Source organism: Periophthalmus magnuspinnatus, chromosome 9 (genome assembly GCF_009829125.3).
Source record: "Periophthalmus magnuspinnatus isolate fPerMag1 chromosome 9, fPerMag1.2.pri, whole genome shotgun sequence".
Classification (NCBI taxonomy): Eukaryota; Metazoa; Chordata; class Actinopteri; order Gobiiformes; family Gobiidae; genus Periophthalmus; species Periophthalmus magnuspinnatus.
In genome coordinates this window covers 18,225,124-18,248,947 of record NC_047134.1, presented here as the reverse complement: position 1 = coordinate 18,248,947, position 23,824 = coordinate 18,225,124, and the positions used below count along the sequence as shown (strand labels likewise).

Here is a 23,824-nt window from a genome sequence, read left to right as displayed (position 1 = left end):
TACCGCTATGTGCGCGACCACAAGAATACTCCCAACCTAAAATCACATGTTTCTCCTGAGTGACTAAATTTATCCATGCAAACTTGGCGTCTCGATCTTCTCATGCCAAATCTGTGCACCGTGAGGACGCATAAGACACATTTTAACCAATCGAGCAGCGAAAAGACAAGGAGCAAACTTACGTGAAGACGAAGAATAAAGTGGTCGACCCCACAAGAAGCGTGGCAGCTGTGGATACTGGGATGTATTTCGTGGGTTTAAATCTCTTTCCAGTGCTGTCGGGCATTCTGTAATTTCCACATTCCTCAGTTAGTTATTCCGATATCAGTCTCATGTAGAAAAGAGGTCCTCGGGTAGAGCGGCGCGTGCGGCAGGCCTGATCTGCGGCGACTGGAAGAAGAACAGCCAGACCCGTTTTTTTCCTCTATCGGTGAAGCCGCATAGATCCGAAGATAGAGGCAGCAGGAATACATTGAGCTCTGTGAAAGCCTGGAAATCCCACCCTTCCAAACCAGCCCACTAGTGAGGTCACTGAACCGCTCAAAAAGGTGGAGCCACCACCGCAAAGCCTGCTGCATGTGTCAGTAGCAGTGGCACTAGTGGCACTAGGCTTTGGACTAATCATTCACCACGGCTCCTTGAAGGATGGTTGCACTGTGCATAAGCAACAGTGCCATGTCCCAGGCAAAAGCAGCTCCAAACATCTAAGCAATTAAAGCTTTAATTGTCCCAATTAACAACCTAGATGCAAAATATAATAGCCCTCCCCTCTCTCTGTAAAGGTACACTATGTAACTTTTGGTGGAGGGTTCCCGCCACCTGCTTGTCTCAAACGTTATTGCTTTGCCTGGCAGGTTCCACAGTATGGCATTTATCATGTCTGTCTCCATGGAGTCTTGCCACCTGGCCAAGTTACAGGTCAGTTCTGAGGAGAGGATGGTTTTATTGACCAGTGTAATTTAGTTGTTACTAGCTAGTCCCTCTATGCCCTGTTCGTCTTTATAAAGTTTGTTTAAAGCGTGTGGTAAAGTAATTTAATGATGCAAGACAGATACGTTTAATGTCATACTGTGGAACCTTTCAGACAAAGCAATAGAGACAAGGTGGCGGACCTTTCACCAGAAAAAAGTACAAAATGCATCTTTAAAATACCCTGGATAATAAAATGATTGGCTAAATTGATTCTGAAGCGTGCAATAATCTTGGATGATGTTGGAGCGCCTCCAAGTGTTCACATTTTGAAAAGTGACTATTTTGTTGCTTATCGGCCACCGTAGTGTTTGTAGGAAGCAGCTCAGATTAGCCGCTAGCGGCACACGGGATGTATTTTTAGTTTCTAAACGTCAGACGCCTCTCAGGAGTCGTTCTGTGCGAATATCGAGCAGTGAATCTTTGAACCCGACTACGAAATAACATCAACAGACTACAGGAACAAAAACATCAGCTATTTAGTGCTGTTTGTGCATAATATTTGTTTAATAGTGTGGCTAATTAGCTAGCCGCAGTGGTCTGTATTTGCTGTGTTCATTATGGCTTACAGACGGACTGTGAAACTTCTCTGTGGTCTGGCCGGAGGATCAGCGGTGGTTATTGCTGCCGCTGCTGCTGCAGACTCACACGGGTATTTTGGAGGAGGACAACCGGGAGATGGGACGAGTCGCTGGTCGAGATTTACCGTGATTAAAGCTGCGCAGCCGGCGTGGACCCCTGTAAGCCACACGCCTGCTTCCTCCGGACACGCCTGGGATTTTAACTGGGATAAGTATGTGGTGTCTTGCATAGTTAGATCACTGTACTCTGCTATTTGTATTGCTATTATCTAGTCAGCCTATGTGGTGATTACGGAACCATGTATTAATATGAATGACTATTTACATCAAGTTGATTTAGCATTTGACATCTATTGATCTAGAAGGGAAAATACTTACTTGGAGACTGTAGCTCACACATCACAATGTAATTCAAAAAAATGAATGTCAAACTGAAATCAAAATAATTCAAGTTGAAAAAATTGTCTCATTTTGTGGCCAATTGCTTATAACTTGACAGCAGTGTCAAGTGCCAAGAGTTATTACTTCAACCGTTAAACCAACCTGATGACCTAGTTTTCGTCTCTTCCCGTTAACCATTTGAGACAAAGCCATCTTTAATCTCCTGTCTTCTTTAACTTTGTGCAGGAGAGACCCATCTGCACTGGTAAATGGGAGAAAGAAAGAGAGTGTGACAGAATACCCCAGCTCTGAGCAGGAAAATGGCAAACCCAAAGCTACACGCAATATCCTCCTCATCAGGCACTCCCAATACAACTTGAGTGGTATCACCGACAAGGAGAGGTTTCTCACTCCTTTAGGTAAAGCTGTTTAAATGTCCATACAAGGGGGTGGAGGTATATCACCTACAACCTTTTTTAAAGTTCAAAATAAAAGTATTGGTGCATCTATACTTAGTTACTAGCCTCTGTTGACACTGAACCGCTCACAATGTTTGCGTTGATACATTGCCTTCACATTGCATTCTAATATTAAAGTATTGTTTTTAACATATTTTTTGTATATTGTTTTTAAGGTCGCGAACAGGCTGAGCTAACAGGGCAGCGATTGGCAGCACTAGGACTGAAATATGATCTTCTAATTCACTCAAGTATGACCAGAGCAACTGAGACAGCTAACATAATTAGCAAACATCTCCCAGGTCTGGACACAAAACATTCATGTTATGAGTCACACATATACACACTATTAGAACTAGGTAAATTTCCTTTTTTTCTGTTATGCCTACAGGAGTGGACTTGGTAAGCTGTGATTTATTAAGAGAGGGAGCACCTATTGAGCCAGTTCCCCCTGTCACACACTGGAAACCTGATGCTGTGGTGAGAACATTGCTCTGATATGCAGGGATTTACATTACTATGTGTTTGCTTCCAAAGATGCTTAAGCAAATGTCATAACTCTATCTAGTATATTGCTCAGAATGGTGTTCTTATATTGGATGTATTTATGTATTTAACATAAATTAAAACCCATTTAGTTTGTAGCATGAAATGGCATGATGAAGGTGTGACAGAACATGAGTCATATTTTAGACTGACACCAATTACAAATCATTTTCCCCATCATGAAGAACAGAGATTAAATACAGACCAATGACATTTTTGAGAGACTGTCAGGCCGGAAAATGTCCGAGACTCTTCTCAGGTTTTTAATTTGAAAATGTCACATGGTGACATATTTAGCTAATTTCTCTGTTCTTGATCAACCTTAAAGGTGCACAATGTAATTTTCTGGTCGAGGGGCCTCTATGGAGATGTAATTTTATTACCAGGAATGTTCCACAGTATGGTATTGAACTTGTCTATTATATAATCAGTTTTAGGGTATTTCTTAAAATGCATTGAAAGGCTTGCATTCTAGGTGAGGATAGAATAGGTTGGTTTATTTGCTATTTGTAGTCAAAAAATGCATTGGAAAACATGTGCCCAAGATGCCCTCTGAGTGGGCTGCTTCTCCATAGATCTGACTCGCAACTTATCCAGATGACATCACCTGCTTGTCTTATGGAGATAAGTTTAATGTTTTACGTTGGAATATTCCTGGTAATGTAATAACATCAATGGAGACAAGTAGGTAGCGGACCCTCCATCAGAAAAGTTACATAGTGCATTTTTAAATTGGACAAGAACCTGTGTTTTTACAGTCTTTTATAATTTGGAGGCATTTTCAAGCACTTGCCTTCATTGCCCTACATGCTTCTGTCTGGGGTTCAAAAAGAAAGCCTTTATTTGGCTCTCATCTTCTGTGCCGTCCTCCAGCAGTACCATGAAGATGGAGCTCGCATTGAGGCTGCCTTTCGCCGCTACATCCACCGCGCTGACCCCAAGCAGAAAGAGGACAGCTATGAGATCATTGTGTGTCATGCCAATGTCATCCGCTATTTTGTGTGCAGGTTTGTGTGGCCTATTACCATCAGAAAAAAACGTGCAGGTCAATAGATTGCAAGATTATAAAAATTGACAACAACAGACATTTCTTATCTATCAATAGTAGACCAAGGATTCACATGTGGGGAACCAGCAACAGTAAAGACTGCGACTCTGTGTAGTCTGATCCAGTGGTTGTAACACTTTTTATACCAAGTACCAGTTAAGAATATTTGGGATTTCCAGTACTACCAATCTAAATTGTCTAGATGTTTTCCAGTGGACTTACCTCTGGGGGTTAGGGTTACCAGTGTAGTCCACAAATGAGGCAAAAAGGTGGGAAAATTTGATTAGAAGAAGGCTGACTACACCCTGCAACAGTTTTAGAAACGTTTTATAGACATGCCACTAAAACTCACTCAAATTTCTGGATAAATGTTAATGTGAGTTCTGATGGAAAGGTTTTCCATCAAGAATACACTGGCCAAATGCAATGTGCTTTGATGTGTTGCTTTTTCTAGTACCAGTACTTGTTTCTCAGATTTGTTTTTAGTGGTTATGGAGACTAACGCATTATTTAAGTATTTACCGTAATAACATTTAGCCGTAATTAATATCTAACCTATAGAAAGTGAACTTCTATTCCTTCTTTTGCCATCTTAGGGCACTTCAGTTTCCTCCTGAGGGCTGGCTGAGGATGGGCCTGAACAATGGCAGTATAACATGGCTGACTATTCGTCCCAGCGGAAGAGTGGCCCTGCGGACTCTAGGAGACTCAGGGTTTATGCCGCCGGACAAACTTACTCGGACCTAATTTTTTAATGAAAATTTCCTCCTTAAGTGTCTTGAAAATGTTTTATTTTGTAATTTAAAACAACCATCATGTCTTCACTCCTGTGGTGTGGTGGTCGACGTGTGCCATATGCCAGCAATGTTCAAAAAAGCTGTCCTCTTGAATGTAAAGTTTTTACAGATTTTTTAAGAGAACCAAAACATGTGGTATTGCAAAAACAAACTTTGGTTTACACAAGTTGTGACAAAATTGTTTACTTATTGTGTATTAAAATAAACATTGTTGAATTTTTGTATTAAAACAACACACGCATCAGAGTAAAGTAGGAGTGATGTTTTATTAATCAGTTGAAAGAAAATGATGTCCAGACGTACAGAAAGAATACACCATGAATTACCCTTTAATAAAGCACAAAATGAGAAAAGCACAAGAAGCATGTTTGACGTTTTTAGGTGCATTTTCCACATTCATGAACATTCATAGACCAGAATGAAGGTTGACATTACAATCATTTCAGTGAAGATTAGAGCTCTCAGATAAGTTTAGTTCACAAATTTACATTCAAAACAGCTGTTTTGTAACCTGACCAGAGTGAAAAACTGAAGATTTAATTGTTTTTTTTTGTACTACCTAGCCCCAATAATGGCTGTATGGGGGAAAGAAACAAATAATTAAGCTAACAACCCAAACATATTAAGTCAATTATTTGTTTTTTAACAATGTAAAAAAAAATAAACTAAATCAAATGACTACCATAATTAGTTCGGTACCATTAGTACTATTAACCTGTATCACCACTTTTGATGTATTTAAGGCAATTTCAGCTAAAACTCATACTGACAAAAATGTGACCCATTTTAAATGGCTCTTGAAATTTAATACATACATAATGTTGCAATTAGAACAGTGTTAACATTTTGAAAGTTTAAAGGTTTTCCATGAAACTTAAAATGACATTAATGTGCCATGTTCAGTTGTATATTTTGGGCTCCTGACCAATAAATATACAATTAAAAGGAGAAGGAATTGCACATCTAAGGCCATCAGTAGTGGCAGAAAACAGAAGTCAACATGTCCTGGAATCACTGAGAAAATATGTAAATGTATACATTTATTGAATACCAAAATAAAAACATGGAAGAGCTCAGTCTGTTTTTGAGGTTTGCCATAATCTACTGTCACAGATCTAATCAATGACTGGTCACCTCCAAGTTTTTGTGTCAAACCGATGAGACGTGACCCATCTCAGAAAATTAAGGCAATTTCTGAACTGAGGAGAACTTAAAAAATGGCAGTCGGTTTTACACCACTTATATAAAACATTTTGTGCTACTGACCAACATACAAAAAATATTTTTTTAAATATTAACATTTGATTTTTTAAAAGATGCATCAGTGTCATAAACCTCTTGAGGACTTCACACTAACATTTTAGTGACATTACTTTGGGGAGTGTTCCTTTTTATCACAATATTCAAAGAGCTGACTCAAGCTATGATACAGGTGCTCCTCACTTTCAACAAGATTACTGTCAACTTAAACACATCCACACCCTTACCGTACATACAGATCTTTTTTTTCCTTTTATATTGAGAACATCACAACCCAACGCAAGGAGGATTCCCATTTCACCTAGTACACATTAGCTTTAGTACAAAATTTCAAGACATTTGTGCATATTTTTGTTAGATTTGTGAGCTCCAACTGTCAGAGCCACTGGTGCAGCTGAATTTGTAACTGGAGGAAAAGCAGGGCATGACCACACCGGTTGGCAGGAGTTATACCAATGGGTCGTTTAAGTGCTTGAGGCGGATTCTCTGAATGTAGCTAGCATTGGCAGGGCTGTAGCGGCTAGGGCTGAAGTCTGGTGAGGCAGCGTGCCGAGCTGGAGACATCAGGCCGCTCACTGGAGAGCCGGGGGTTTGGGGCATCCTGAGTCGCGATTTAACCACAGCGGGACTAGGCCACCTGCAAAATACACCAGGAGCAGGAGAGGAAAACATTTTATTTTTGAACAGCCTAAATGTACATTACAATTATTCATTCAACTGCCAAATAGGTTCAAAACTATTAAAAATAAAGACCTTAATAAAGAAATATTTGCATGTTTTACATGTTCAGTTTTGTGACTGTTACCTCTGCATGTCTGATGTAGAAAATAACTTCATTGTGCTCTTCCATTTTTGAATGCTGGGGTACTTCTGAGAATCAATGTCTAGGCCTTCAATGGCTGACAAAACTTGACTATCCAACTTCGTAGGTGAATTTCTAAAGAATTTCAAATATATTCAGTATATTTTATAGAAAAACTTTGTGATTTACCAAATAAGTGCATGTAATTATTAACAGATAAGGCAAAGGTGCATCTTACCCTTCAATAAAAAGTCCTTTTCTTATGGGTGGTGGCGTTCGTGGTAAGAATTCATGGGAATTGTCTAAAGACTTGTACGAGGAGCTGGAGGAACCAGAGCTACTCAGGTCCCTCCCTCCATGGTCCCATGATTTTGATCTTGCGCATAAATTGCGTACCCCTGAAAAAGACCCCCTAGTCCTGCCCAGCAAATCCAAGCTCTCCTCTGCCTCAAAGTACTCCTCTGAGCTGCCACTACTGCGCCGCTCCTCAGCCCCTGCCTCAGTGCTCCAGCTGGGCCCCTCTGCAGCTTCACTGTCCTGTTTGGGACTGAGACAGAGACGGTGCAACCCAGAGCTCAGCTCTGCAGAGGAGAAACTGTGTGAATCTCTGCTCCTGCCTCCACTGCTTCTCCTCTCCCTGCAGCCCGAGGAGGAGTCTATAGGCTCCTGGAGTGACATACGTTCAAACTCTACCATCAGGTTTGAGACCGGGGACAGGAGACAAGAGGAGGACGGGGAGGTTCGCTGGGAGGCTTTATCTCCATTATGAGTCCTATCTCTGGAGGAGGAGCATGCCCCGTTTTTACAGACAGTGCTGGGCGACAGAAGACCGTCATCACAGCGGCACAGCATGTCCTGCTCAGCTGCTGTCTCAATCAGATCTGGTCTGGGTAGGATGTGGAAGTCTAGGCCTCCCACTGCACCCTTGAGCCCATCTTTGGCTGCAGCAGATGAGGTGATGCTGGTAAGTGCTGCATTCTGACGATTTTTTATCTCTTCAAGGCTGATGTCGTCACCTTCATCCAGAAAAGCGCCCACAGAGATAGAGTTACAAAACTTCTTGAGTTTACCTGAAACAATAATAGAAGTCTTAAGTCTAAATTGACATTACAGTCTGACCCAGATGTGGTAAAACACATGCATGTACTGTACCTGGAGAAGGCGTCCTAAATCTATTACAGGTCTCATTTTCCCCAGCCTCCTCATAAACCCGAGAGCTAAAGTCCTTTTTGCCCAAGTATTCTTCAAGTTTACGTAAACCTTCAGCTGATGACAAATCCACAAAACTGTCCAGAAAGTCCCAGTACTCAGTCCAGGGGTGGCCCATTTCATGAGCCAGGTCTCTGTAAAGAAAATAACTTAATAACCAACTGATTTGAGTTGAAATGGTAGCCATAGTTCTAATATGCTCAGGAACGTTGGAGTGTACCTGCCCACTTTCTCTGCTCCACGTTCTGGGTCAGACTTGAGGATGTCCACACGTTCTCGAGGAGGTGTTTTCCAAGACCGTCTGAAGTCATCTGCCTGCAGGAAGAAATGTTGTCTGTAAATTACCTGTTTTGGAGTTTTGCCTCATACTTAACTTTTAAAGACTTGCCTTAGAGGGACTCAGTGGTCCAGCAAAGGCTGTTACAGTCATCATTGGATCCATTGGACTTCTCATGTGTCGCTGGATCAAAGAGAGACTTTCCGATGACTCAGGTGACCAAGGAGTACCAATAATAGGCTGAGATGTGTTATCTGCTGCCCTCAGCAAAGGAATATAGCAGCGATCTGAAAGATTTGACAGCCAGCGTTAATAAAAGTGAAAGTCAACGGAACGTTTAAGAAACAAGACATTGTCATTTGATAATCTGTATAAAGTAGAATTACCTTCCAAATAATCAATAATCTTCTGTTTAATCTCCTGTGTTTTATTTTTTCGGCTACAAATAACCTACAGAAAAAGATGAAACAATCATTATTATTAATAGACTTAATACAGCACAACTGTTGCTGAATTAAGCATTACTGAGAATCCACAGGGGAAGAAATTAGCTCATGTGCATCTAATTTTAACTTTCAATGTGGAGTTGTGGCCAGAGATTTGAATAGCAAATGGAAAGGTCATGGCTACAAGTGGACAAGTACAAACAAGAACAAGTTTGTGCTGCATGTCGCATGTCCCATACTCACATCACACGGCCTCTGTCCATCCTTGTTTTTGCAGTTTTTATCAATGTCAGGGTGCGAACACAGAACATTGACAACCTCTGGGCACCCAAATTTACAGGCAAAGTGAAGGGGAGTTTCAAAACCCTAAAAAAAGGGATTACTTTCAATTCAGCCCTTGGAAATGATTCTCTTAAAATACATTGTCATAAAACTCACAGCTTTATCAGGAGTATTGAGGTATAGATCTACAATGTAGCAGATACGTTTCTGTAGCATTGCATCCTGGTCATCTGGGTACATAAGGCGCATGAACTCTGGGTTCTCCAAAATGTCCAAGAGCAGCTGACTGATGCCTGCCTGGTTTTCCTTTGCTGCGACGTGCATTACATTGTACCGGCAACCCTCCTAAATAGACAAAACAAGGAATAGAACTCCAACTATAAACCAAACATAATCCAACAAACTATCGTAAATGATTAGAACTGTTTCAAATATATATTTGTTACCTGCACAATAGTAGGATTATCCCCCGAACCAATCAGATAGCGGGGGTTGCTCCAGACTAACTCACTAAAGGCAGTTTCATCACCCTTCTCCACAGCCTTCCTTAATTTGGCTGTCAGATCTTGTGTGCGAGGGCTCTTATAACTATTGGCCTTTTCCCGGTTGATAGTATCAACCTCCATGGTGTCTGCTGTGGACCAAATAGTCAAAGTTCACATTAGGATATTCTCACTTGTCATATAATACTACTAAATGGCACCCACCTTTACCAAGAGTCACTCCTGGTTTTACAGGTGAGACACATGGTGTGGATTTGCTTGGAGAAGGGTAGTAGTCACAAATGCCCTTTGCAAATTTTTCAGCATCTTCACGATTAGGAAATGCCTTAAAGCGGGCCCCCTTCATCAATTTAACAGCTTGAAGTGCTTCCTTCTTGTCAGTGTATACATGTGCTCTTTCTATAGATCCAAAAACAAACTGTAAGGTTTTCATTTTGCCTCCTAGTTTGCAAACATTAAACACAAAATGTTGCATATGTCTTTTCTGTCACAGGTTCAGCAGAGTCAGACTTTGATATAAAATTTTCACATATTGTAACATCATTGCTAAAATATGGTAAATCAATACTGTTTTGGTATATTGAAATTCCACTTGTGAATAAAACATACAACCTTGCATTTGATACAATTAAATAAGATTTATCTAAATGAGTTATATCTAGCAGTAATTTAAAACTACTATTACTATATAACACACAAAAAACAAAAACCTTACTTACCATTTCTAGTTAAAACATCCTCCCATGGTGGGCATACCCCATAAAAGCATGTTGGGGATGTTTGTGCAGGCCGGGATGGAGTTTCACACAGAGACTTTGACTGAAACACATCTAAGCTGTTTGAGTTCACAGAGATCTCCTCTTCTTCTGGTGGGTTCAGACCCACACCATAGCCAAAGTCCAGGTCTTCTTGAGCAGCCTCACTTGTGCTGCTGCTTATTGTAGGTGTAGCTGCTGCAGTGGCACTTGGCACAGGTGTGGCATGTTTAGTGGCATTGCTGGAGATTTCAGCTGATGCTGTGCCTGCATCAGACTCGCTGGTCTCTGGACCTGCAAGGGCTCGAGCTAGCTTCCTCTCAAATATGGCCCGGGTTGTAGCCGTGATGGGGCCACACTTGAGGTTGGCCCGAGCAAATTCTTCTCGCAGTTCATCAGCACTCAGCTCCTTCAGCCTGCTCAAAACAGCTTCCATGCTTCAGCCCTACAGCACAAAGTAGGACACAAGGTAAACAATAGTAATACATAAACAGATGAAGCAAAATCAAGATAATACATACTCCACATACTCCAATAACATTGGTTTGGGTAACATGATTAAACAAACGTTGTGTCTGATTGTGATTAGGTCACTCACTCATGATGGCTTTACATGGCTTTAACCTTTTGGGGACACCAAGTACATTTATTTACTCATTATAGTCAAAACTTACCCACACATTTAACTAACCTTAACCTAAACCCTAACCCATGATTTTAAGTCATGCTGTCTAATAAATCTAATAATGTACCTCATAAAGGAGGCAGGTCCCCATGAATTAAATGAGTACAGATTTTAGTTCCCAAAATATGAAAAATATTCCTCACCAACATGCACACGCACGCAGATAGATAGATAGTCGTTTATCATGAGAAAGGAATCATATTAAAAATACCTTTTTATAAAAGCATGTATGACAAAAACTAACACAGCTAACTTGCTAGCTAAATGGCATTTCACTTTAGCAGACTCGTTACAGGAACAGCAGTAACAGGAAGATTGCAGCCTGGATGCCTGGATAGTGCATTAGGACTCAGTAGAAGTAACGTGGGGTCTGTAATAAGACCACTTTACCCCATGAAACTGTTTAGGTAATAATATCTTTATTCCCATTCTGTCACGCCCAAATATGTCAATCGAGGTTGGTTTTCGAGCTGCAACGTAACAAACTGATACGTCTTCGTGTTGATGATGCGAACAAAAATCGTGGTGTACGTGATGACATCTGGTAAACTGCGTTTCTGTACTCACCATGTAACATGTTATATTCATTATAAGTAGATCAATTGAAAATTTATGCTAGTTTATAACAGATTAACTGCAGGACAGACAAAAAGCTAGGCTCGAGCTGGAATAGCCCCATTGTTTACAACATATTGCGCGCATGCGCAGTTTCTAGGGAGGGCACACGCTGCTTTGAAGTACTGTAGGAAATTTTACAACGTCGGGCCAGGTATACGCCAGGTCTGTCATTGATTTGAACATTTTGCTCTTTCGGTTACGTTGTTTAGTGTATCTTCAGCAGTGGCGGTTAGATTAAATTAAATGTAACGTTACCAATTTCTAACGAAACATCAAAGCAGCATCCAGAGCTCATCCAGCAAACGTGACTAATTTCAGGGAAACAAAACCCAAACCCAAACGAACTATATCCCCATTTAGTTTCAGACCAACGCACACCTGCTGTAAAACAGCTTATGATTTAACGGTCTTCGGGTGGATTAAAAGCATCACACGTTATCTGATCTTTTCATATAGGCCACCTTGGACATTACGATATGCACTCGGACAAGCCCAAACGAAGGACCATGAATTTGTTATTTGTTTAACTAAGATACTTAACATCAAATTATAGAAAAGCAAAATGGATTAAGCCACATGTATAAACCCAGTGACAGTTTAGAAATGCATGTTTATTTACCATTAGCTGTCTACAATGCTAACGTTAACACTAGCCAACCACTCAGCAAAGCAAGGCTAATCAAGTCTCCGGTGGATCCAAGCACTCTAATACAAATAATTAATAACCGGATTAATTGGCAATTGATTTAACAATGCCCAGTGTTTATATAAATAACAAAGACAAATTAAGAGATTAAAATATTACCTCCACCTCCTCCACTCTCCCCGGCGGCTGCTGCTAGGTGTCACACCGCGACGGTTTCAAAATGCAGCGACCAAGGACCCTGTACCGTCCGAGTAAATGCCTTAGTAAAAATAATTTCAATTAAAAGCCACTTTGAAGTAAATACAGTCTATGCACAAATACGTTTTCAGTGGGTTAGTGTATCAATTATGCATGTAGTATCGATATTCACAGTCAAATATTCTAAGTCATTATATTTTAAGTCTTTTTACATTTTATTGTGAAGATTCATAAATCCAATGAGTTATATTCCAAAGTAGGCCTATATTTGGACACAAGCACACAATCTATGCCGTGAACACAGATTTTAAAGTTTGACTTGTCTACAGTCTTCTCATGTGTTTCATTAATATGAATAACATATTAAACTGTTATTGACATGCAATAAATGACAAGACATTTCAGATGAATAGTGCAACTTTATGATAAACACAGTCACATCTCCAAACACAAATGTTAAAACAATGGAATGACTGAATCCCAAATGAGAGGAACTGCAGATACAACAGTTAAAGAACAGAGTAAAAATGTCCCAAATTGTTATTACGTATAGTACCAAAAATACAATGACTCAAAGTGTGAGTCCAAAGGAAAAATTTGTATGGATTAATTAATAGCCCATTCAATTTTCGCAAAATGTCCCTTTTAAAATACATAAAGGTTTAGATTTCTTTATCAAGCAAACGGCAAGGGTGTGGCTGCATAACAGTTGTATTGAGAGCAAAGGAAATTCCAATTTGAGTAACTACTGTACCAGAATCAATTGACCATTTCATTTAGTTGCTTATTTTGACAATTTATACATCATTAATTAACAGTTATTATGAACACACAATAATACAAAGGGAAGCATATTTATATATTAACTTCTGGAAACCATTAACTTAGTCCTTAACTCAGCCACACATCAAACTGTGTGTCTGAGGAGTAGCCTTACATAAATACAGTATATACTTATTGTAACCAGAAAATGTCAAGTCTGATTGCACAATAGTAGTAGTAGTAGTAGTAGTAACATATCTGTCTCATTGTACAGTGTCCTTGTCCTTAAATGTCCACAAATGTGCAGTATTATTAATGATCATTGCTATGAACTCTTCTAAACAGTAACATGGGAATAAGCAGAAATAAGAGAGTAGTCAGACACCACCCTAGTCCCTAGTCATTGCTTTTAAGGCTATTAAAGGTATTGATAACTGCGATTCATGCTGGAGCAATCTTAATACATAACTGAGATTATTAAAAAGTATTTAATTTAAAACTTGTAGTTTAGAGATAAATGAGTGATTCCTCATGTACAGACACAGGCAACCTGGAAGAACAATTTCAGACGTAAACTTTGTTGAGGAAAGTAATTGGGTTGGGACATTTGTCACTACACATGTCAGTAAATGCTTTTTAGTGACCCAGTTCAGAAAAATCTAAACATTTTGTGTTATAAGAAAACTGTGATAAGGGGTTTTCTTGAAATATATTTGAAACTTCAAATAAATAAATCTCAAATATTTAACAAAAATATAAACAACCAGCGAAGAAAGTATAAAGCTATGGTGTAGAAAGTATTAATGTCAGAAAGCACCCCTGTGCTGATGGGAAATTGCCAAATGTTGGCAGCAAGTAAAGAGAATACAGAGCTCAAAGTGCCTTGTGGATAAAACTCCACTCTCCCTCTTTCAGCCTGAGATAAATATTTTATTAGGATTGTTGTGGTTCTGCATCATTATTATTATCTACCAGCATATTGTTGAGTGGTGAAGATTTAGAGCCATTTTTCTGAATCGCGAGCTGAGGTTGTCCATCCTCATTGTTTGGCCACGAGTTTATCGACTCATGAACAGTTACTGTGTGCTCCTCCATCTGTCTTTGAAGGCTGTCCATCTCCTCCCTAAAAGCACCAGGTATAGTAACAATGATAATCATTTCTGCCAATATATCATGCCTAAAATAACAGCAATTTGATCAGAATCTTACTTGAGTTGCCGTAGACAGTTGTGCAGGTTGTTGAGTGGCTCTTTGTTAACAGAGGTGGATGGCTTCAGTAGTTCGTCCAGGAGAGAAGCAGGTACAGGACAGTCTGGGATTTTGACTGGTGTCACTGGGTTAGAAGGGTTTCCTTCACTCTTCAGCTCAATGCGCTGGTACAACAACAAACAACAAAAAAAGGCTATTACCATTAAGTACTGGTTCAGCATCCATTTGGATTTCCCATGACAAAACAAGATATTTTATCCACAATATAGTTTTCTTACCTGTTTAATAATAGTATAGTATATTATACACCACTGTATGTCCGTGCAAAAACTGGTGCACAGTGATCTAGAGTCCATATTATTGTCTTACCTTTCTCATACGATTCTGTTTGAGTTGCTGGTTTTGCAGGAGCAGAGTCTTCATGCTGTTTCTCAGCTCTCCCACTTTGGCCTGAAGCATAAACTTGTCTTTTCTGGCACTGCTTAGATCTTCCTGAACAGTTTCAAGCTCCACTTTTATGCTCTGTCACAAAGACAACTATTAGTTAGACATGAAGCATAGCAAGTCTCAACAAAGATACAGACACTTTTACTGTAAACTACTGTATGTAGCATCAGTGGATCAAAATATAAAACTGGCATCATCACTGGGTGTACAATGGCCCTCTTTGCGGTACTACAATTCAAGTTCTCATTTTGGTCTCATTTCAAAATGTCCAGAAAAATAAGGGCACTTAAAATCTTGTGCAGACTCTACACATATCTGCTCTGGTTAATCAGGCAATATGTTGATATATGTAAATGAAGTATCTCTAAGCATAGATCACCTTTTTTGGCAATGGCAAAGTCATAATTCTTTTATTATATCCTAATGGGGCCTTACGAAAAAGTGACAAAAATGTTTGGGTAATTTGTTGCATTTTAATATGACTCAATTTATGTGTAATTGTTAACATGTATACATTCACTAATATTATGTGCAGTACATACATGCAGTGCGGCCTGTAGATTTTCCAGCTCTCTTTGATGGCACTGTTCCATCATTTCGACCTGCTGTTTCTGAGCCTCAATCTCTCTCTGTTTTTGCTCCACCTCCCATTTCAAATCTTCAACCTGAGAGAGAAGAATGATAAAATAAATAAAAATGCCCCGTAACACAAATATCCGCCTTGTTTAATGTAAAAAGCTAGGTACAAAGTTACTTACTTCTTGGTTTGTGAGGGGTTGTTTTGCCAGTTCCTCATCTAGACGTTTCTGGAGAATCTGAATCTGTGACTGAGCCTCAGCCAAGTCTTCCTGAAACTTCGAAACCTCCTGAGCATGTTGTTCATCCTGAGCCCTGCAAAATAGGGACAGTAATCAAATACATTTCGCTTATCCAATATGAAGTATGTGGTAACAAAATATAAATGTGTCCATACTGTAATTTTTGGGCTTCATTTTGCAGGACTTTGACCAAATCTTCTTTGGCCTGTAGCTCTTTCTTGATTTCTGACAGTTCCAACATGGCCGCCCTGTAATGCCTTCTATTATGAGCCGCTTCTGCTTTTGCTGCTGCCACCTGAAGAACAATTACAGTATTATACAGAAAAATGCTATTTCTTTCCATTGGATTTTTTTTTTTAAACAAAAGATACATTTCAAAATTAGATGTATCGTTACATTAATTGCACGAGAGGCACAAACCTGTTCTTTGAGATCATTCACTTTGGATTTTTCTTTTTCCAATGCAAGTTGAAGTGTCTGCACCACCTGCCTCATCTGCTGATCCTCCTCTTCTTTACGTTTTAAAACAGCTTGAACCTTCAATTGAAACACACAATGAGTCTAATTACAGTCTTACAGCAGTTATTCATAAAGACAATATGTATAGGTAACGCAAAATGATCACATACAATCAAAGAGATAAAAGACACAACAAGGGCATACCTGTAAGTTTAGTTGTACTAGATCTGCTTCTCGTTTCGCTAGCGCAGTTTCCAAAATGTTGGAATGTTCCCGCAAGGCATTATGGGACTGTGCCAATCCAGTCAATTTCCCTTTTTCATGTTCCAACTCTAAAGCTAGTTTTTTATTGGCATCTTCTAATTTCCGGATCCTTTTCTTGAAACATCTTGACTCTTGAAGCTATGGCAAGCAATCACTCATGTAATCCCAAGTGTAAATCAAATTTTCACCTCTCAAAATTATAAAAATGAATAACACAATATGTTTGTCAATATAATAAATATAAATGCCAGATGGCTCACCTCATCTTCCAATTCAAGTACTTTCTCCTGGTATTCCTCCAACTCTGTAGAGGTGAGGGTGATCACTTCTTGCAGCTCTTTCTCCAACATAGACTTGCTATTGTTCACAGCTTTTAGCTCAGCCTGGAGAGCTTCAATCTTTTCCTGAAGGCCAAGAAATCGTTACTATTTGCCCAAATTGAACTTATACAGATATACAATACACAAGATACAATATAGGCATTTGTAAATTACCTGCAAAGCCTGACTGTTTCCTCCGTCTGAAACTTGCGCTTTTAGTTTGACCAGCTCTGCCTCAGCCGTCTCTTTTTCTGTGAGAGCTTCTTGAAGTCTTCTGCTCAGGATGCCCACAGCGTTTTCATAGGCCTTGTGTTTGGCTTTCATCTCCTTCTGAGCACTGGTCAAGTCGGTGCCCAGCCGCTTCATGCGCACTTTCTGCTCAGAGATGGCCCTATTTCAAAAGGTAGATGTGTTAACAAAGGACAAATGTATGTGTGCATTTGAAGCCACAGCCAATTGCCATATAATCTATATACATACACCTTTCTAAACACGCTTATTCACCACAGTCCAAGTCATTCCTTTTGGCTTGTGTTGAATTTCTCTCATATTGAAAACATGACTCACTTTTTGGCCTCAGCTTCCATCTGCTCCACCTGTCTTCTCAGGCCCTCGTTTTCCTCTGTCACTGATGCAAGCTGACTTCGATCAAACTGTAAAGACTACAATGAAATAAAAATTAATATTTTAACTTTTTGACTTTACACAGGTTGACTTGTAAAGGTTTTGAACTATACCTGCACTTGATTTTCTAGCTCGTCTCGTTCTTTCTGAATGGCTCCCAGATGGGCCTCCATGTTGGTCATTTGCTCTTGAACTCGGACCACCTCCTTTTGCAGCCGGTTCTGCTCCATCTCTGCCCTCTGCTTCTCCTCCTGGACACGCTGCAGCTCCTCTTTGAGATCCTTCATCTCCGACAAGAGACGCTTTTTGGTGGACTTGAGTTCACTGATGAGCTGGTCTTTGGAGCTCGTGTCCCGACGGTAGGCTTCAACCATTACCTAGAAATATTGGAGACACAATTCAGATACAAGAGGACAAAATTTTAACAAGTTAAAATGGTAAGGCTTAACCTATTAAATGTACTATTTGTTTAGCACAACTTTTGGTTTTCACAATCAAATCAGCCAGCATACAAAACTATACAAAACATGGCAGTTCACATATTGTGGCCTTGTCATCAAAATCCACCCACTTTCTGACAGCACGTTGGTGCAAAAAGCCCTTTTTCAGTACATCACTTTTGGAGATGACAGGCCACAGTCTACACAATAGAACTCCCACGGTAACAGCACAGCATCACTGTATTGCAGTTAATTTCATAATAATACTTGGAAGAAAATTGTTACCTTTTGTTGCATGAACTGCTCTTTTAATTTCTGAGCTTGCTTCTTCAAAGAGTTATTTTCCTGTTGTAGAGTTTCAATCTAAAAACATATGTTACATATGATTCCAGATCACGATATTTTTTGATGGTTAAGTATGGATGGAGTAAAAACTGTAGGCTTTTTTGCATACCTGGCTGGTTTTGACTTGGACTTCTTGTCTGAGCTGGTCCAAGATGTCTGAGGCCACAAGAACCTCTTCTCCAAGTTTTTCTGCCCCTTCATCGAGCTGACTCTTGTCGACTCGCGCAGCCTGCAAAGCCACCTCAAGAACTATCTTCTCATTTTGGAGAAACTGAATATTGTCGTCCTTAGCATTGCTCTCTGTCTGCAGTTCAGCCAGCTGTGCTTCCAGCTCCAGGTAGCGGGCCTCCAGCTGGTTAATGAACTGCTCTTTGGTTTGTAGGTTCTCCTGAGTCGTGGTGAGCTGCCGCATTAGCTCCAGATGTTCCTTTTGAAGTGACTGTAGCTGCACATCCTTCTGGGATAGAGTTAGCTTCACCTACAAATACAATAACAAAATAATACTTTTAATTATAATGGTTATTCTAATATTATGTTATTTGAAACCGCAAATTATACCTGTTCTAGTTCTCTTTCCAATGTGCTGGCTGTGTTGGCCAATTTCAGTAATTCCTCTCGTTCTGCTTCAAACTCCTCCAGTTTGTGCTGCAGGTCATCCTCCACCATTGTCTTTGCATCCTGGATCTGCTTATATGCAGCTTCTTGGGTCAGCATGTCAACCTTTACCAAAAAAACAAAACAATTGTATGTTTGTGTACATGCATTTTAAATCTACTCTTTTTTCAGATTTGTATTTAAGTGACAGCAGCAAACAACAGACCTCAATGCTCTGCAGCTGAACAGCAATGCGCTCCTTTTCTTTGATGGAGCGATGTTGAGTCTCACTCAGTTGGTGGGACAATGTCACATTCTCCAGTTTCAGATGTTCAAGCACCCCAGACTGAGTCATCTGCCCTGCCTTTTAAACAAAACAGATAAACCAAAATGTATAAATACTTTAAAAAAATTAAAAACTGGCATTTCTAAATAACTCATGACCTTCACCTGCATGTTTGCCATCTCACTTTGCAGCCGTACTCTTGCCTCCTGGGCTATAGCGAGCTGCTGCTGATACCACTGCCTGACTTGTTGCAGGGAGTCTATTTCAGCCTGAGAGGTTTTGAGACGGCTCTGTAAGGTGTTGCGCTCCAGCTGCACCTGCTGAAGTTGGGCCTGCAGACCACCCATCTGTTGACGCAACTCATGAACTGCAATAGTCACATAAAACATAAGCATTATAGTTAAAACATTGTGTACAAAGCATAATTTTGAATCATACCAGTGCTATCCCTTGATGTTACTGTTTGTTGCATCTCTTCAATTTTTCCCATCAGTCTGTTGTACTGGTCTTCAGCCACTTGCAGGTCATTGCTCAAAGATGCCAGACTGGCATTCTTGCCCTCTAAATGTCCCTGTAGTTCCACCATGGCCTTCTCCAGCTGGCTGCAGTTCTCTTTCAGGGAGCCCACCTCTTTAGTGAGGGTACTCTGCTTCTGCTGACTGACCTGAGCCTCCTCACTTTTGGCATGTAATTGCGCATTAACCGTAGCAAGCTGGGCCTGGAGTTCTGTCTTTTCTTTGAGAGCCTTGGGAAGAGACCAGTTCACATTAGCAATGAGTTTACATTATTTCTGAGAGTAGATTTGTGCCGCCAAAATTTGAATGCTGATATACCTGATGGGCCTCAGATGACAATGACTCCAGTTGGCCCTCAAGCCTCAGTTTCTCTTTTAGAACTTGTAGCATTTCATCATGCCCCATTACAGAGCTCTCCATAGAAATACTGAAAAGTGTAAGATATATCAAATTTAGCATTAACATACTACGTTACGTAGATGATCGTTTAAGGTGTTTTGGTGGCATTTAAATGTGAATGAATGACAGTAATGTCTATGTTTCTGTGCTAGTCCTGCAAATTAATCCAAAGCGATAAAATATACAATATATCAATCCATATATATTGTAAAATACCTGCTTGAGAAGCTGTCCCTGCGGCTCCGTGGCTCAGCTGTACTTTCCCGATCTTGCTCAAGCTCTAGCAGATGCTGCTCTTCACTTGCAGCTTGTAGCACCTCTTTAAGTGAGGGGAACTGACCCATGGCCTCTGCAGCGATCTGCCTCCCCTCCACTGTATAGGGCCCCTGTTGTCTGTCCACTGCAGCCGCGAGCATGCCATAGGTGCCTCTAGTTGACACACTGCTGTAGGATGAACTGTCACTGTCATTCCCATCATTCCCTGGCCTAGTCCCAGACTCACTCCCATCAATCTCTGAGACATTATCAGTGGGCAGAGGAGAAGCACCAAGTTGTCCATCTACTTCACTAATGATCCGCTCCGATATAATGTTCACCTCCGACACTGTTGACACTGAACTAATACTGGTTTGAAGTGACCCCACACTGCTATCTGCTGTCCTGGCACCACTGCCCGTTCCGCCACCTCCATCATTCTCTGGAGTCTTATAGTCAGCTAAAGAATGGATTTTATTTGGGCGAGGAGATCTGGATTTCTTCTCTTTGGGAGGAGGGATACCCAGACTGCCCAGTTTGGGACCACGAGGGACACTAGTTCTCAGGAAAGAATACTCTGTGGTCATGGCAACAGTGCTGGCCCGGGGCAGGGCTTCAGGATGCAGCATTAGTTCAGGATCCAATGTGCTGAAGGGCCTATTCTTAGGATTGGTGCGACGAGACTAGGGACAAAAACAAAGATAAAGATTAAGGTTATTTGTGTACATTTTTTACTGTTGGAGATTGTAAATATAAAACTGACTGACTGCTTACCCTCTCCTTATGTCTCTGCATTCTGTACTGTTTGAGCTGCTCCTCCAGACGTCTGCGAGCTTCATAACGGATCTTTTCTTCATTTTCCATCTCCAGTGAGGGTTTCTTATTGGCTGATATAAAATTATAGTTATTATAGTAGGAAATCAACAAGCAAGCAAATTTGAAAATTAATCTATATGTGTGTTAGGGTTTGTCATCAAAAACGTCATTTATGGATCATTCATAAAACTCATACAAACATTAATGGTAATGCCTGTACTGGATTTTGTGCAGCTTGTACAGGGCTGAGATATTTCTCCATCAGTACTCAGAAACAAAACATATTCAAATTTCAGAAGTCAGGCTTTCTCTTGACAGAACCAGAGCTGCCACACCTCAGAATTTCACCATGGACAATTGTGTAAAGACTGTATGGTTTGTATGAATGATCACAACTTACATTACACATGCATGTAAATGCCATGCTCAATCCACACTCAAAGGTCATTAAATTAAAACAAATGTTGTACCCATGCATTTAAAACAAAGCAAACCACAAATCTATATTCTACTACTTGTACCAATCCAATAATGCAATGTGGGGTTAGTTGCAAAAAGGTCCCAGTTAATCTATGGCTCAAAATAAAGCACACCAAAGTAATCAAAAACTAACTACTTAGTGTAATGTGAAAGATAAAAAAATTAAACCATAATTGCGGGAAGGGAGGGACATTTACTTCACACATGTTTATGCTTACACAATTCAGTCTCCTGCATGGGCATACTGAGTCTGAGTGACTGCAGTGCATCACCCGTGTGACCTGTGAGCTCAGTACTAGCTCCCTCAGACTTCTCTAGCGTCATGGGTAGGAAAGCAGCCACACCTGGAGAGGGCTCTTGACTGGAGTTGGCCGGGGAACTGGTGTTCTGTGGAGAAGCTGTCGGAGGCACAGGGCCATTCATATGGACACCAAAGCCCTCTGCCAGTCTGTCTCCATTTGGCATCGCATCTGAACTGACAGGACCTGAAAGTACAGACAGATGAGATAGAGCCCTAAGGGGCGAGCTAAACGTGAAAGTGAAAATGCAAATCAACTGGACAAACAGGTTGAACAATTGTAGTGACAGTATTTTTAAACGCTACAAGAAGCAGGTGATAAGACTAAGGGAAAAAATGAATGGAAGCCATGTGGTACTTACTATGATAACTTTGTAAAATATGAAATGGCATATTTTCTAGTTTTAGCACTAAATTAACTGCCACTGAAAATATGCAAGTCAGTAACAGTAACAGTTATTTATTCAAACAACTCGTTTTTAATTTTTTTCAGTTTTAGAAGTGACTATCAAGCAGGACATTCATTAAACATCAAAACAACCAGTTCAATGGATTATGTACACTGAACATGGTAAATTGCACAATAATTCTGACATTTTACATACAGAATTATATAAACACATAAACAGCTTAAATTAAATGGTACAGTTTAATATATAGCAACTAAACAATAAATGCTAAGAGTTTACAAAAGAGTCATATCCAACAAGCACTCACCATTAGGCAGATTCCCATTGGGGGTTTTTCCTTGTTCTGCTTGGATAAACTGTGATGTTGTTTCAGCTTCTGTCTGATCCATAGCTTGCGGTACAGAAATGACGGTGCTCTTCAGTTGCAGCTCTTCATATTTGTCAGTCTTCACTGTTTCCATGGTTTCCATTGGTAAAATCCTGCCAATGACTCTTTGGAAAGAAACTCTCACAGAGGCATCTCAGTGGGTGGGTCAGCTGTGGGCAGGACGTCTGTCAAGGGAAAAAAAACATGCTTCTTCACTGTGTTCCATTATTTCAGCTCCTTACAACAACCCGCTAACCTCTTAACTCGCAGGTCCTCTCTGTAACGCCTGTTTGTTTAATTTAAGGAGCAAGTCTCAAAGGCCAACAAGCTTAGCGGAAGTGAATATAGGCGCGTGCATTTATTTGAAGAACAAATGCCACTTTACTATATAAACTGTCGTATATGTTTAACTTGGTCCCTTTGAACATTGAAAAGGAAAGATTAGGGCGGCATTTGCGATCGCCCAAAACTGCTGATCAGTCGTATTAGTCTGCAGTGTCCGGTACCCAGGCAAACAAACATTTACGTGTTGACAGGCGCAGCAACAAGACACAGCTAACTAAATATAACAATTACTTTACATTCTCACTGGTATATGGTGATGACTACGAACGATGAATTGTAACATTTTAATGGTACATCATAATAATATTAACTATACAACTGTAATAGACACATGGAAATGCAGGAAGCTGGGTATTTTTGAAGACTGTATCGTGAGTGTACACTTGTATTTTTTATGCATTTTAATGTCCTGTGATGTTAGCTGACAGCTAGCTACGAATGTTTACGATGATCCTATGTTAGCTTAACGTGCTAGGTTGCCAGCTTTAATTGCACAAATCCCTGCAAATTTACGTTCTACCAAAAAAGTAAAGACATAATATGCATCTACTGAAAGAGATTTCAGTGATCATGTGCAATCCCGAGCATGACAGACGCGTTAGACGTTTTAAAACACAATCTAACAAACCTTTGTCGAGCTTCGCCTTTTACTACGTGGCTGTTTGGGTTCCGGTCCTTTTTTCTGTCGTATGGGAAACAAGCATCTCACAGGGTTCCATATAGTCTTTTCATACTGTGTCTAGTTCAAACTGTAATATATTTAAATTATTTATATAGCTAGTTTAAATGACACCGCAGAATAAATAGGGAAAATATTCGATAACAAGAAAGCATATTTTATATAATTTTAAGGTTTAGCTATATCATATACCTTTTATTTGTATTATACCTTATATTTATATTTTGAACA

The 23,824-nt window shown here is 40.1% G+C and overlaps 4 protein-coding genes across 10 annotated transcripts in view; 1 reads left to right on the top strand and 3 right to left on the bottom strand.

Moving 5' to 3' along the window:
* Window positions 1-586, bottom strand: part of zdhhc8b (zinc finger DHHC-type palmitoyltransferase 8b) — a 58,367-nt gene extending 57,781 nt beyond the window's left edge. For 2 of the 3 annotated variants that reach the window (XM_033972990.2, XM_055224066.1), the window contains exon 1: window positions 183-586. In XM_033972990.2, the coding sequence (XP_033828881.1) occupies window positions 183-286 (104 nt within the window). In that variant the 5' untranslated portion in view covers window positions 287-586. The remainder of the gene's footprint in view (window positions 1-182) is intronic. The other variant, XM_033972991.2, reaches the window with a different exon arrangement.
* Window positions 587-1,282: 696 nt separating this feature from the next.
* On the top strand, window positions 1,283-5,142 carry pgam5 (PGAM family member 5, serine/threonine protein phosphatase, mitochondrial). Of its 2 annotated transcripts, none has more exons than XM_033972820.2 (6): window positions 1,283-1,762; window positions 2,178-2,350; window positions 2,566-2,691; window positions 2,781-2,869; window positions 3,809-3,942; window positions 4,580-5,142. In XM_033972820.2, exons 1-6 carry the CDS (start codon window positions 1,530-1,532, stop codon window positions 4,728-4,730), a joined length of 906 nt encoding a protein of 301 aa, XP_033828711.1. In that variant the 5' UTR covers window positions 1,283-1,529; the 3' UTR covers window positions 4,731-5,142. The 2 variants fall into 2 exon arrangements, with proteins under 2 accessions (XP_033828711.1, XP_033828712.1); XM_033972821.2 differs by having other exon boundaries at window positions 1,396-1,762; window positions 3,812-3,942.
* Window positions 5,028-12,505, bottom strand: ankle2 (ankyrin repeat and LEM domain containing 2). Of its 3 annotated transcripts, none has more exons than XM_055224069.1 (13): window positions 12,423-12,505; window positions 10,279-10,759; window positions 9,764-9,958; window positions 9,503-9,690; window positions 9,213-9,401; window positions 9,018-9,140; window positions 8,715-8,778; window positions 8,436-8,615; window positions 8,272-8,362; window positions 7,995-8,185; window positions 7,081-7,912; window positions 6,846-6,977; window positions 5,028-6,677 (listed from the first exon to the last, which is right to left on the bottom strand). In XM_055224069.1, exons 2-13 carry the CDS (start codon window positions 10,748-10,750, stop codon window positions 6,488-6,490), a joined length of 2,847 nt encoding a protein of 948 aa, XP_055080044.1. In that variant the 5' UTR covers window positions 10,751-10,759; window positions 12,423-12,505; the 3' UTR covers window positions 5,028-6,487. The 3 variants fall into 3 exon arrangements, with proteins under 3 accessions (XP_055080044.1, XP_055080045.1, XP_055080043.1); XM_055224070.1 differs by lacking the exon at window positions 12,423-12,505 and adding an exon at window positions 11,567-11,690 and having other exon boundaries at window positions 9,503-9,687; XM_055224068.1 differs by lacking the exon at window positions 12,423-12,505 and adding an exon at window positions 11,567-11,689.
* Window positions 12,506-12,860: 355 nt separating this feature from the next.
* On the bottom strand, window positions 12,861-23,605 carry golga3 (golgin A3). Of its 2 annotated transcripts, none has more exons than XM_033972814.2 (24): window positions 23,543-23,605; window positions 22,510-22,754; window positions 21,713-21,979; window positions 20,973-21,085; window positions 20,160-20,881; window positions 19,863-19,971; window positions 19,468-19,774; window positions 19,194-19,396; window positions 18,970-19,107; window positions 18,708-18,869; window positions 18,259-18,627; window positions 18,090-18,167; window positions 17,478-17,741; window positions 17,308-17,402; window positions 16,915-17,131; window positions 16,681-16,824; window positions 16,361-16,558; window positions 16,118-16,234; window positions 15,853-15,992; window positions 15,638-15,770; window positions 15,422-15,544; window positions 14,802-14,954; window positions 14,433-14,596; window positions 12,861-14,346 (listed from the first exon to the last, which is right to left on the bottom strand). In XM_033972814.2, exons 2-24 carry the CDS (start codon window positions 22,670-22,672, stop codon window positions 14,157-14,159), a joined length of 4,569 nt encoding a protein of 1,522 aa, XP_033828705.1. In that variant the 5' UTR covers window positions 22,673-22,754; window positions 23,543-23,605; the 3' UTR covers window positions 12,861-14,156. The 2 variants fall into 2 exon arrangements, with proteins under 2 accessions (XP_033828705.1, XP_033828706.1); XM_033972815.2 differs by having other exon boundaries at window positions 21,839-21,979.
* Between the last annotated feature and the right edge of the window lie 219 nt (window positions 23,606-23,824).